The following is a 12,721-nucleotide window of genomic DNA, read 5'->3' on the forward strand; positions in this document are numbered from 1 at the left end:
AGCCTATCTACGCTACAATAAGACTTATGTATGTTTAACATTTTATTGGCATCAGTAATCATCAACAAAATGATGCTTTTCGTTACACGCTAAATAAATATAAAAAAATGAAAAAACAAAGAATTTTCAAGTGAGATGATCTAACATACTTTAAAAATTGGTAATGTAATAGTAATGCATAGGATTTGGCATATAAAACTATAAGTCTATAGCAGAGCTTGGAGGCTACTGGCTAAAGAAAATGTGCTTACTGTAAATATCGACATAAATGAGTTCTTCACTAGATTTGACCTCAAAAGCCAAAGTGTTAAAGATGTCAGTGACTGAGATAGCTGAGAGAGTATTTTAATCAACACTCAACTGGCAGTAAAGTTTGCATTGAAACCTTTGGCTGGTTTATAGATAAACTTTCGCCAAACTTTATAGCAGTTGAAACGCTCAAAAGAAAAATACAGCCAAATTGATGTCACAAGTTGCTATCGTTGCTATAGTTGATATCGGCTATAGCCATTAACATATATTTTATTTTGTATTCGCTCTTGATTGTTATCTTAAAACTTCCAATATAGCTTCAGATACACTTCTATAGATGTTTCAAATAATTTAAAGGCATGTTAGCTTGGTTGGAAATTGCTCGACCTTTCCCCCTAAAAGCTATCTAGGCATAAATGTACTCAATACCGATGAGACCGTATATTTATCTTTTATCTATGTATATATTTCTCAAAGTATGTCTGTCGTTACTGTTATAGATGTAGCTATAGCGCATGTTGACTATTTTACCGATGCGGCCACTTTACGAGGCCTTTGTTAAAAATATTTTTTGGAAGGTTCATTTACTATATCTGGGGTCAAGGTCAATTCTATTCGGACAATTGTATCATCTCTGCGGAAAAGTCTCAACATTATCTCACTGTTCGATCAGACAAAGACGATACCATATTTCAGTTTTACATTTGTACCGGTATTGAGAGGTACTAGTATCGTCGTATTCAAAGTTTTGAGGGATAGCTTTTGGTGGAACAGTAACCTTTTTTGTACACAGGCACTTTTATGCAAGAATTGCTATTATTAATTCAAATTATCTAAGCTTTTTATTTGGTTTTCTCAGTTCATATTAATTGTATCATTACCGAATCATCTTTTATTGTAATCGTAGCAAAACAGACTTAATTTAGCTACTAATTGCTAATTATTTCACATTTACATTTGAACACTTTTATAGTTGTTTTATTTTATTTCTTAATTTATTTCACCTGCACCTGAAATAATTGCTAATTATTTCACGTTTACATTTGAACACTTTTATAATTGTTTTATTTTATTTCTTAATTTATTTCACCTGCACCTGAAATAATTGCTAATTATTTCACATTTATATCTAAACCCTTTTATAATCACGTCATTTTTTAAAAATTTATTTCACCTGCACGAAACATTTTCTTTGTGGTATGAAGTTTAAAAGTTGTTTGACTAAGTTTAAAAACCTTTACAGTTGTTTTTGTTTTCTCTTTTAATTTATTTCAATTACACAAAACACTTTTCTCATGATATGTAGGTTGATAGTTAGAATAGCAGTTGTTATATGTTAAATACAAATCAATTCTCCGAAAAATGCTGATACTTTCTGATAAAATCAACTACAATTTTGTGCAAGTTCATGCTTTACATGCGCAACAAGCGTATAAAAGCAGCAAGCAGGCATCTGTTTGCACGTTTGGAAAGTTTGGTTTTTGTTTTCCAGCTGTTTGGCACTGAGTATCAGTACCAAAAAGCTGGAAAACAGCTATTCCATAATTCTCAGCAATTAATACATCTGTAGCAGATGTATTAATTGCTGAGAATTATAAAAAGACTATTAATACAGATTAAGTTAGGTTAAACTGTAGAATTGTCCAAATTCTTAGTATTCGCTATTATTATTACAGTCATACCTTGACATACAAGCTTAATGCGTTCTGGGACTGAGATCGTATGTCAATTCACTTGCATCTTAAAGCAGTGTTTTCTATACAAAACAACTAATTAAAAATTAATTTGTTACCATGTTATGAAAAATTACCTAAAGGGGGTATAACAATGGAAAAAAGTGTTTTAACTGTTAAAATTTAGTGCCTACTCTAATAAAGTAACACATAACCATTTAGTTATTATGATCTGCAATAACATGTAACATCGCTATGTACACTATTGAATGAAGTTTTTACCTCCGAGACAAGCGTTGTTGACTACGACAGTCTTAGAAAGACTTGAGGACAACACATTAGGTACACTAAACTTTGGTGACCCTATGTAATAGAAGCTTTGAATCTAACTTCAATGAATTTATCTTACTAAACACACACTTGAAGCTAAGTTTAAGTCTTTTACAAAACTTACTTTAATTTTGTCGTCATATTTTTTTAGTACCCGTTTCTGGTTATGCGCTTTTGCTTTGCATTCATGAAAATATTTAGCCAACCTGTTAAAAACTTTTTTTAAAATGATTCGAGGAGAAAACCCGAGCGATGATGTTCTCGAAAGTGGCCTCTTGCATACGTGGCAATATAGTGCAGTGGCCATCGAAAACTGGCTTGTACTCTTGTATCTCAATGAAGAAACTTGTTAGAAAGTCAGATCATATCTCAAGTTTTCCATATGCTAAGGCAATTGTATGTAAAAACATGACTGTACTATATATTGCGACACAAAGTAAATACTTCGATTTAAGCAAAGTTAAAACAGTGTTGTTTGTTTTTTAATATTTAAATAAATTAAGAAGATAAATAAGAGTTAGTTTAAATCAATATTTTGCGATGATTTTCATCTACAATATTGCTTTTTTGTTCTTATTAAAAATGCTTCCAAAAGCTTTAGAATGATTAAAATGTAAAAGTTATCATTTCACAAGTTACCTACCAACTTTAAAGTCCTGCTACACAAAGTCGTTTTAGTGGTGTTACCTTCCAGCATGCCTAGAAGCACATCAGCAGCCACTAGATAAAACTCAAGCTCAAGGGGATAAAAGTACATGCGCCAGTCATTGAGTGAGTTGTAGAGATCTGTACTCTGGCTGAGACATTCAAGGACAGTGGAGTTGCCGGCAGCATGAGTTTTCAAATAGTTCTCCAAGTCCTTGCTGATGCTTTGCACAAATTCAAGTTTTTCCTTAAAATAGAAATTTTGTTTTTAATTTTTACAAATGATAGAATAATGTTTTCTTTATACTGTGTAATGACTTAGAAAAATGTTACAAGTAAATTTGCTTTAAGTTGTTATTGAGATAGTGTTACTGAGTTTTTATAATGATGATTGGATGCAACAAATATCGTTCCTTTCTATATTATTTTAGTAGTAATATTTTAGCTTATAAATTTTGTATACAACTATTCCAGATTTAATTTCTGCTTTGAATTGGCAGTAGTCAACTATCGCCAACCATTTATGCAATTGAAGTTATCTCCTCTTGTTTAAAAGAAAAGAAGATGACTATGCGTGCAAGAGCTTTACCACTACACATTACTAAAAAGTGGTTGTCTAACACAAATGTATGTTAGATCAAATATTTTATTGATGGTCAAAAAATATAAAGAATGACATTTTGCTTTTAACACTTTAAAGCCTAGGTTCGTGATAATTTAAGGAGTTGTTTTCCCATGTGATCCTCTGCCTGAAAAACTCTCCTGCTTAGTTTTGCTTTGTTTTGCATTTCAATTGAGGTAAAACTACAAAATGTTGACCACATTGTGCTTAATAAGTTTTCAGTATGACTCTCAGGTTTCAAATTGATAGAAATGCCAGTTCACTAAATATTGTCAAAACACCGATGATATGTCAAACTGGACGAGAAAAAAAATCTTCCGACAAGTCATTAGTTTCTAATTACACACTGATTAAAAATCCTGGTAATTTAAGCTCAAAATAGACAATGGTGATCAGCTTATTTTATTCAAAATAAGTTTTACACTAAAGCTATTTATTTTTCTACTCATAGCAAATATACACTCTATCAGGCTCAGTGTACAGCAATCGTGTTTCTTCAGTTACCTCTAACATATCGCATTTTTAAAAGAGTGTGGAATAAAACAATTCTTTATATTTGATCTGTGTTTTTTTACTGATCAGAGGATTAAAGGGTCTGCTTGCATACACAAGAATAAGCTTTAAAGTGTTAAAAGATGCTTGTGCTAAGGAACATGAAAAACAAGTAAAAATAAAACTATTATTTGTAACAGGTAATAATTGTTTAACAATCTTTCTTTTAATTCTGTATTTGCACTAGACAAGCTAAGTATGAACTTTAATATTTATGGATACGAACTAATTAGTGGATCGACGATCTCAAACCAGCATGTAAGTTCTTGCTAATATTTCCATTTTCTGAACAATAGGAGAGTTCTAGTTACTCCTCTTTTGCAATATATTATTTCATATATATTACTCTATTGACAATGATTTAATTTCAAATAGAAATATTTACAAAATTATTCCATACCAAAAACATAAAAAGGGGTAACATTTAGCCAATAAAATCAAATAAATAATTTGACAAATAGAGTTTAAATACCTTTTCCTGCTAGGAGAACAAATATAAAGTGGAAGATTGTTAACGTAGCTAGCAATGATATTTTTAAAATAATGGTTAGACATTAAAAAATAGGTAAAGTAACTTTTTGCAAGAGGCCGATGCAATTTGTTTCAAAGTTGTAATTAGTATTTTTTATAAATCTAGTTGATTAAGACAATCAGAACTTATATACTTGAACTTTGAACTTATATACTTGAACTTTGAACTTATATACTTGAACTTTGAACTTATATACTTGAACTTTGAACTTATATACTTGAACTTTGAACTTATATACTTGAACTTTGAACTTATATACTTGAACTTTGAACTTATATACTTGAACTTTGAACTTATATACTTGAACTTTGAACTTATATACTTGAACTTTGAACTTATATACTTGAACTTTGAACTTATATACTTGAACTTTGAACTTATATACTTGAACTTTGTGACTATCAACGGAAGTAAATAATCGCAAACGCTGCAAATAAGCTCTTTCAAACAAATCTGACAGTATTTAGAAAAGTATGTTTTTGTAGTTTTCATTGTTAGTTGTTTAACAGTAACTAATAGCAGTAGAAACAATTCTCAGATATAAGAATTATTATTTCATATAGAGACTCACTTGCGTTTCTCGTACAAAAGTGTTGATATAAAGATTGGTGTTGACTACCAGAGGAGAAACAATGCAGAGCTTGCTTCGAGTAGTATTTGCCTTGCAACCACGGAATATTATCAGAATAAACACCTGCCAATCAAAACAATATAAACTTTAATTAGTTGTAGTGGCATAATAAATTGTTACTTGAAAATCAAAGGTAATAACATTCTTTCAGTAACTACCAACAAATATATTTATTAAAATCAGTTTGTATGAAGGTTAGTATAAGGCTATTAAAACTGTAAACTTGGACTAGTAGGAGAGATATTTACAAACTTGAATCTTTCCTATAATCTTTACCGTAATAGGAGCTCTGTTTGTCTGTTTGCCCGAAATCATGCTTGAAGTATTAGAAAAATGCAATGCACGGGAATTGAACTTTAATGCTTAACATGGTGGGCCAACTCGATAACCACTGCACCACTCCTTCTGCTAAAGCTAGCCACTTTGCAGCATCATGGAATAATTGTGCACATAGTGATTACACCTGATGATCTCTCACGGAACACGGGACTGACAGCTTTCTAGTACAGTCTATAATCAGAGCTGCTTTTGTGTGTCCATTTCCTAAAGCCACGGTTGGGGGGTGGAGAAAAGACTGCATGTACCTTTTAGCATAGTGGGCCAGCCCGATAGCCATTGCGTCACTGAACTACACACTGGTGACTAGCAAATAATATCGTGTGTAGTTATCACACCTGAATGAGATTTCACTGCACACAGGACTGCCAGGACACGAGTTCTAATAAAACCAGTAGATATAAAATTGAATAAAAAGTTGATTGGCTTATCGAATTCTGAGAACACAAAGTTGTTCACAGAAAGGCTTGTTCTTTGTTATAAAAAAGCAAATTGCACAATGGGTAAAATATTTAATTGCCAGATTTGCGCAAAATATTGCGGAGGAATTAAATATGGAAAAGCCTACGCATGGTTTAACATTTTAGTGGGACATACAAGCTATAGATCGAGTTTTCTTGAGAGCACCATTTTATAAACATTATAATAAAAGAAGTAGTGGTCCATCAGAAAGCCAACTGTCCAGTTCTTTGCTTTCAAAGAAGCATGGAGACTGGCACCTAAATTTTTTGCATGTTTTAGCTTTGCTCAAGCAGTCTAGAGCACAATCTGAGTGGCGACAAACAGGTTTGGGTTCGGTTGCAAGAAAGACCACTTGCGCAGGCAAAAAAAACATATGACCTTAAATTGTTCCTTGATGCGAATTTTTGGTAGATGAAGTCAATAGTTTAAATAAAATAAATAAATGAATTAGTTAAAGTTTTGGTTTAGCGACATTATCTGAAAACGCTCAAATGTGACACTGATATGAATAAAATATCTATCTTCAGTCAATGGTGATAGTCAATTGCTCAACAAAGAGAATTGAGATAAGTTCTGATGATAGCTTAGTCAGATAGCCCATATCTCTACTGCCTATCGTACAAAATCTGCTTACAGGAGTTTACTGTGGCTCGCTGGTTGAAGTGACAAAAGTGGTGCTAACTGTAGGCTATATAATTACCATTTCTTGATGACAAACTTGATTAACGAGAAAATAACCTAGCTATCATTACAATTTCACAGTATGTCAGGGCTAAATTCACTATACATCAATGATCATTTGTGATAACATTGTTCCAACCCATCTGCGTTTACAGCAAAGGATAGCGCGTGATATAGAATTTTCATTATGCAATGCGATTGCTAAAACGATAAAATATTATTTTGTTCCGCAGCATTTATTATGAAGGTAAACATACTTAGATTAAGCAATTCACAATAGCCAATCACCATGGAAGCTTTGCGAAATATCGGGAAAGTTTCAAAGCTGAAATGTCTTCCGACATTTTTGCGGTGCTTTGGTGATGTCATCGGTTTACGGTACACATAGGTGACGAATAATTGCCGTGAGACAACCAAATTATAACGATGCAGTGTGAACCAGCTTTTTACCACAATCTTAAATTTGACCCCTGCTCTGCTTATGCATCTTTATCAATTTGTATCTGGACACAGCTGTCAGCATTTAGTAGGTTTTCTATTGCATTGGTTGTTATTACGTAACTTTTTTACACATACGCATTTGAAAATCGTTTTATGGCAATTATTACAACTCATGGTTACTGTTATTAGCAGGCTGAAAAAATCAATCAATGTTTAAAGGAGATGTGGCCACAACAGAGTCAGCAGCATTTGACCTGCACAAAAAGTCAGATGAAGGTACAATAGACTCTTATTTCTCCAGGCTTCATTTCCTTCGACTTTTAACGTTCCGGACAACACTCGGAAGTTGAGCAATTATTCAATGTGACCGTGTTTGTCTGAAGAATGACAACTTTGATTGATTTTGACAGCTGTCAACTTTGAATGAAAACTGAGAGACAACTTCGACAACTTGGCTCTCAGACAGAGGACGCAAGTGATGCGCTTGCAAGTACTATAATTTTTCTTTATTGTTATTGCTGCTATTAATATTACACTGTACATTATTGTACTATGGTACAATCATATTTTACCCTCTCATGTATACTGTATATGCATGTTGCACCATATCATAGACTAGGAGCACATGTGCGACACAATGAACACTGTTTAATGTACAGTACAGCACTGTGCAGTACTAGAGCTGGAACGAGACCGAGGAAATGCAGGGTCGGGCCAGACTCAGGGTCAGCGATGAGGGCCAAGATCGAGTCGGGCCGGGTCAGCACACATGATTTTTTTTACTTTTAAAGAAATTTTAAGAGATTTTCCCAATTTTAAGAGATAGTTCTATTACAGCCTAATGCTGTGACATCAATAACCTAAGATAAAAGAACCCATTATCACACCAATCATTATATTTTGTGGCTTGCTTTATAGATGCAATCTACAATTTATGGCTAGACATTGGTGGATCAATGCTATTCAATGGGTGATAAATTAATGACATGACTTTGGCTAGAGTGTTTTTATTACAGATTTTATTTTCAATTCTGCTATTATAATCAACAAGAGATTAGTTAAGAAATACTGTACAAATATAAAAATAGGTAACCCAGCGTAGTGGAAAGCAAAAATCCATCACTTCCCTAAAACTTTTGGTATTAGTGAAAGAAACTAAAATAAAATAAATTTGCTGGATTGAAGGTTCTTAGACGCGCTTTCAAGTTCCTCAGGATGCCTTCGTTGTAAATGCCTCAATAGTATTGAGGTGGACCCTTCTTTGTAGCTCAACTTGCTTTCGCATATTGTACAAATAACTTGGTCTTTCTCTTTTGTGACTGGCTTCTTCATGAATGCTCAGACCGCCGACATGTTGATTGTTTCTTGCCGAAAAACGTTGCGAAACCTATGGTCTTAAGACTATTGTCACAAAAAAAATATAGACGTAAAAATATAGTCGCGACTCACCCTGTTTTATTTCGCCTGGTCCTTCCGCGCTAGGACTAAGCGCGACTCTATTTCAATCGTGCATAAAAAGCGATATACAATCGCTCTCGTTTAGCCATAAACCTACTCCTGTCTTTGTATAGAAAGACCCAAAGGCTAGGTAGCCTGACTCGGGCACCTCTGACCCGGTGGATCAAGACCGGACGAGCTACCTGTGCCAGCTCTATGCAGTACTGTAGTCAATATTCATTTTACAGATTTGGCCCAGGCTGTATTAGTACAAACAAATGAGGGTTTTCTGAATGTAGATCTATAATTAGTTTCAGTATAAATTTTAATTTAAAACTATTACTACTATATTTTTTATCCATTCTCATGTCAAGCAGCTTTTATTCTCTTTAGATAGATTTGTCAGCCAGTCGTTCAGCATGACAAATTAGGAGTTGTTTGTTCAGTACAGTCTCATGTCTTAAAATAGTTAATCCTCTCTTTACTAAAAGCTTTACTGGCATTATCAGCCCTTTAAGATATTTACTTTAACTTTACAGCTCTCAGCATCATTCATGCCTTCTCACTATCGGGCTTGATAACAAACATTGATAGCTCATCTCATATAGGGCTAACTATAACTGACATGATGCAATGAAAATCCAAAGGGAAAAGTCAACAGTTGAAAGAAGCTAGAGTATAAGAAAGGGAGGAGTTTGTATGTAGTTCCTCAAAATTATGACTGGCAGACAATCTCAAGAGATACGAACTCAGCCTAACCAATAGTTCGAGGCAAGTTGAACTGTTCCCGTGCCAACTGATATCAATAAGGAATAATAAGCCTACCTAGACTTCATCTGCTGCCAGCATGTGTTTTTCTACATCATTGACGTCCAAAGTCTATACCACTCACTTAATTTTACAATGTCAGAATAACAAACATTACTAATTATAGATACCTGCATGATTATGGATACCGTCTTGAAGAACTGCATAATTCCTGAGACAATGCTTTTGTATAGTTCTCCCTGTATTTCTTTCTCGTAGCTGCCAAGACTAGAGACAGCTTGTTCAATAGCAGTATCACACTCTACGGCAGCCACAAATTCGAGAATGTCAAACAATATTGTTCCAATCGCAAAGATGACTAGACCAACATAGACAAAGATTTGAGAGTGTGTAATTCTGCGGTCCCCTGGCTCTAGCTTTACGCATTCTGCAAAGATTCATTCGAAACCTGAAGTCAGACTAACAACATATCGACAATGCTGTACATAAAGATTGGCTAAAAAATTTAAATTCGTTATTTTAAAAGCAAATGCTATTTATAGCGACGGTACCATAATTAAAAGGTGTATTACAAGAGGAATTAACAAATATGTGAAAACAATCGACGTGAAAACAGCTTTACTTTAATCTGCAATATTTTCCCTGCCAAGCAAGTTATAATCTTTTGACTTTCTTAAGCATGTGTAGTGGTGCAAGTCAATAAATAACAGAATGATAACCAAAATCTTTCACCTAGTTGTTTATGTAAGAGGAACGTGATCTGAAAAATGGAGCTAACATACATCTTGAGAGCCGTGGATAGCTGGACGCATACTGGATACCAAAACCAAGCTGACTGAAGGTCATGTCTGCACTTATTTATATAACTGGTATGCTAACACTTTACTAATCAAACCATATACCACTGAAGGACGTCAGAATAAACCTGTGTGCGCCTGTTGGTAGTCGATGTTAGTACATTACCATGTACTTCACAAACAACTAAGCATGTATTTAAGGGCAGATTTGCTATATTTGATTAAAAAGCGTTTTAACATGCTTTTGTGAAACTTTTGCCTCTTTGCTATTACAGCCAAATTGCAACCAAACCTCTGATTATATACATGTAAGTGAGACATTTTTTATCATTTCGTTGTGCACTCAGCTCAGCATACTAACAAATAGAAGTATCTAAGATAATACAACATATAATTGGTGATGAGGATAATCCAGCAGCACATTTCTACCAAACTTCATTGCTTTACATCTACCTACAGTTATCCTACCATTGAGTATTGAGACATGGCTGCTCCAACCGATTAACTTATTCAGCTGCTCACTGAACAAATGGAGCAACAAAAAAATAGGTGGAGCAACAGAAGGAACAGCTAGAACAGCAGCTGGAACAGATGAAGCAGCAGAAGGAACAGGTGGAGCAACAGAAGGAACAGATGAAGCAGCAGAAGGAACAGGTGGAGCAACAAAAGGAACAGGTGGAGCAACAGAAGTAACAGATGAAGCAGCAGAAGGAACAGGTGGAGAAACAGAAGGAACAGATGAAGCAACAGAAGGAACAGGTGAAGCAGCAGAAGGAACAGATGAAGCAGCAGAAGGAACAGATGAAGCAACAGAAGGAACAGGTGGAGCAGCAGAAGGAACAGATGAAGCAGCAGAAGGAACAGATGAAGCAACAGAAGGAACAGGTGGAGCAACAGAAGAAACAGATGAAGCAGCAGAAGGAACAGGTGAAGCAACAGAAGGAACAGATGAAGCAGCAGAAGGAACAGGTGGAGCAACAGAAGGAACAGATGAAGCAGCAGAAGGAACAGGTGGAGCAACAGAAAAAGGAGAATAGACAGCTGATGCTAATATTAACTCAATCAATATAGGAATCAAGGAAGCATCTACTTCTAGTTTTACTACTTTCGGTCCAAACAAAGACCTGTGGACAGATTATTTGTTACGCTTCAAAACATTTAAAGGAGCTAATTCTATCTCTGATGACAAAGTACCACAGGTTTTTTGACAAATCAATCAAAAATTATTTACAAAAAGTTAATTGATTGGTTAGATCAACAGAACCCCAAAAATGACTTAATACAACCTAAGGGTATTTATTATTAGAAAACGATATAGTTACTGGAGCAATATGAAAAGAGATCCAGAAGAGGCGATTCAAGAACTGACAGCAAAAATTAGACATGATGCTACAATTTGTGACTTTGCTACCATTACGGATGCTCACGATGAAGATTTACGTACAAGATTCGTCTGCTCAGTTGTAAATGAAGCAACTTTAAAAGTTTTTTTCAAACTGAACGATGAAGAGCTCATTTTACCAGAGCCGTTGACATTGCTATAGAAATTGGAAAAACAGCTAAGGTAAAAAAACAGTTTATGGTTAAACTAACCATGTGAAAGTCGCAAATAAGAAAAAGATGACTGAGATTCCTACAACTGCTTCTGAAGATAAAAAAATATGCTACAGATGAGGAAAACCAAATCACAAGTCGACTAAATTCAGAGAGCAAAATGCTACTTGCAATTTCTGTGAGCTTACAGGATAGGATATCTAAAAGTAGTCTGCCAAAAGAAGCAGAAGAGCGCTAAGCTTTTAAAATTGGTTAAGGCAGTACAAGCTGTTGACACCAATACACAAATGCAAGTGTACCTCAGTTTACAAAGAAGCTATTGGTAAATGCGTTTACATGAGGAGTCTTAAAAGCTTACTACATTTACCACACCATTTGAACGCTACTACTGTGAAAAGTTGCCACTCGAAATCAGTCGGCACCTAAAATCTTCAATAGAGAGATACAAAGTAAACTGATAGACCTCAAAACTGTAGTGCGCTACCTGAATGATACTTTGGTACACAGCTCTAGTTGTAAGCAACACAACGATCGTCTGATGAAGGTTTTATAGAGACTTCTAGAAGCAGGAGTGACACTCAATGAGGCAAAGTATGAGTTTTGAGTCAGAGAAACAACTGACAGGGGTTGAGGGCAGAGCCTGATAAAGCATAAGCAATTGAGAACTTTTTTGCCCCATCAAATAGGATGGAGCCTAAAGGATTTTTTGGCATTATCAACTATTTAGGAAATTTAAGCCCTTTTGGCAGAGAAAACCAACCACTTCCGCACACTGTTGGGCAAAGCTTGCAGTTTTACCTGAGGCCATGAACAGCAAGCTCAGTTTTTTACCTGAAAAACTGTTGGCAACAAAGCCAGTTTTGGCACCATTCGATGTGTCTAAGGACACCGTGGTTAGTGCCATTTCTTTATCATGTGGTTTTGAAGCGGCAATTTTGCAGAAGCAGAGCATTTCTTCATGACTCCAGACAGTAACAAATTTTAGAGTTAATGAATGCGTTGTATATT

The 12,721-nt window shown here is 34.8% G+C and overlaps 1 protein-coding gene across 1 annotated transcript; it reads left to right on the plus strand.

The window, feature by feature from the left end:
• Window positions 1-268: 268 nt before the first annotated feature.
• LOC137407049 (golgin subfamily A member 6-like protein 7) lies at window positions 269-11,230 on the plus strand. Its single transcript, XM_068093655.1, is given in 6 exon segments — window positions 269-315; window positions 1,890-1,912; window positions 6,487-6,568; window positions 7,817-7,916; window positions 10,709-10,813; window positions 10,862-11,230. Coding segments are annotated over 6 exon segments (726 nt in total).
• The last annotated feature ends 1,491 nt before the right edge of the window (window positions 11,231-12,721 follow it).

This window comes from Watersipora subatra, chromosome 10 (genome assembly GCF_963576615.1).
Source record: "Watersipora subatra chromosome 10, tzWatSuba1.1, whole genome shotgun sequence".
Lineage (NCBI taxonomy): Eukaryota > Metazoa > Bryozoa > Gymnolaemata > Cheilostomatida > Watersiporidae > Watersipora > Watersipora subatra.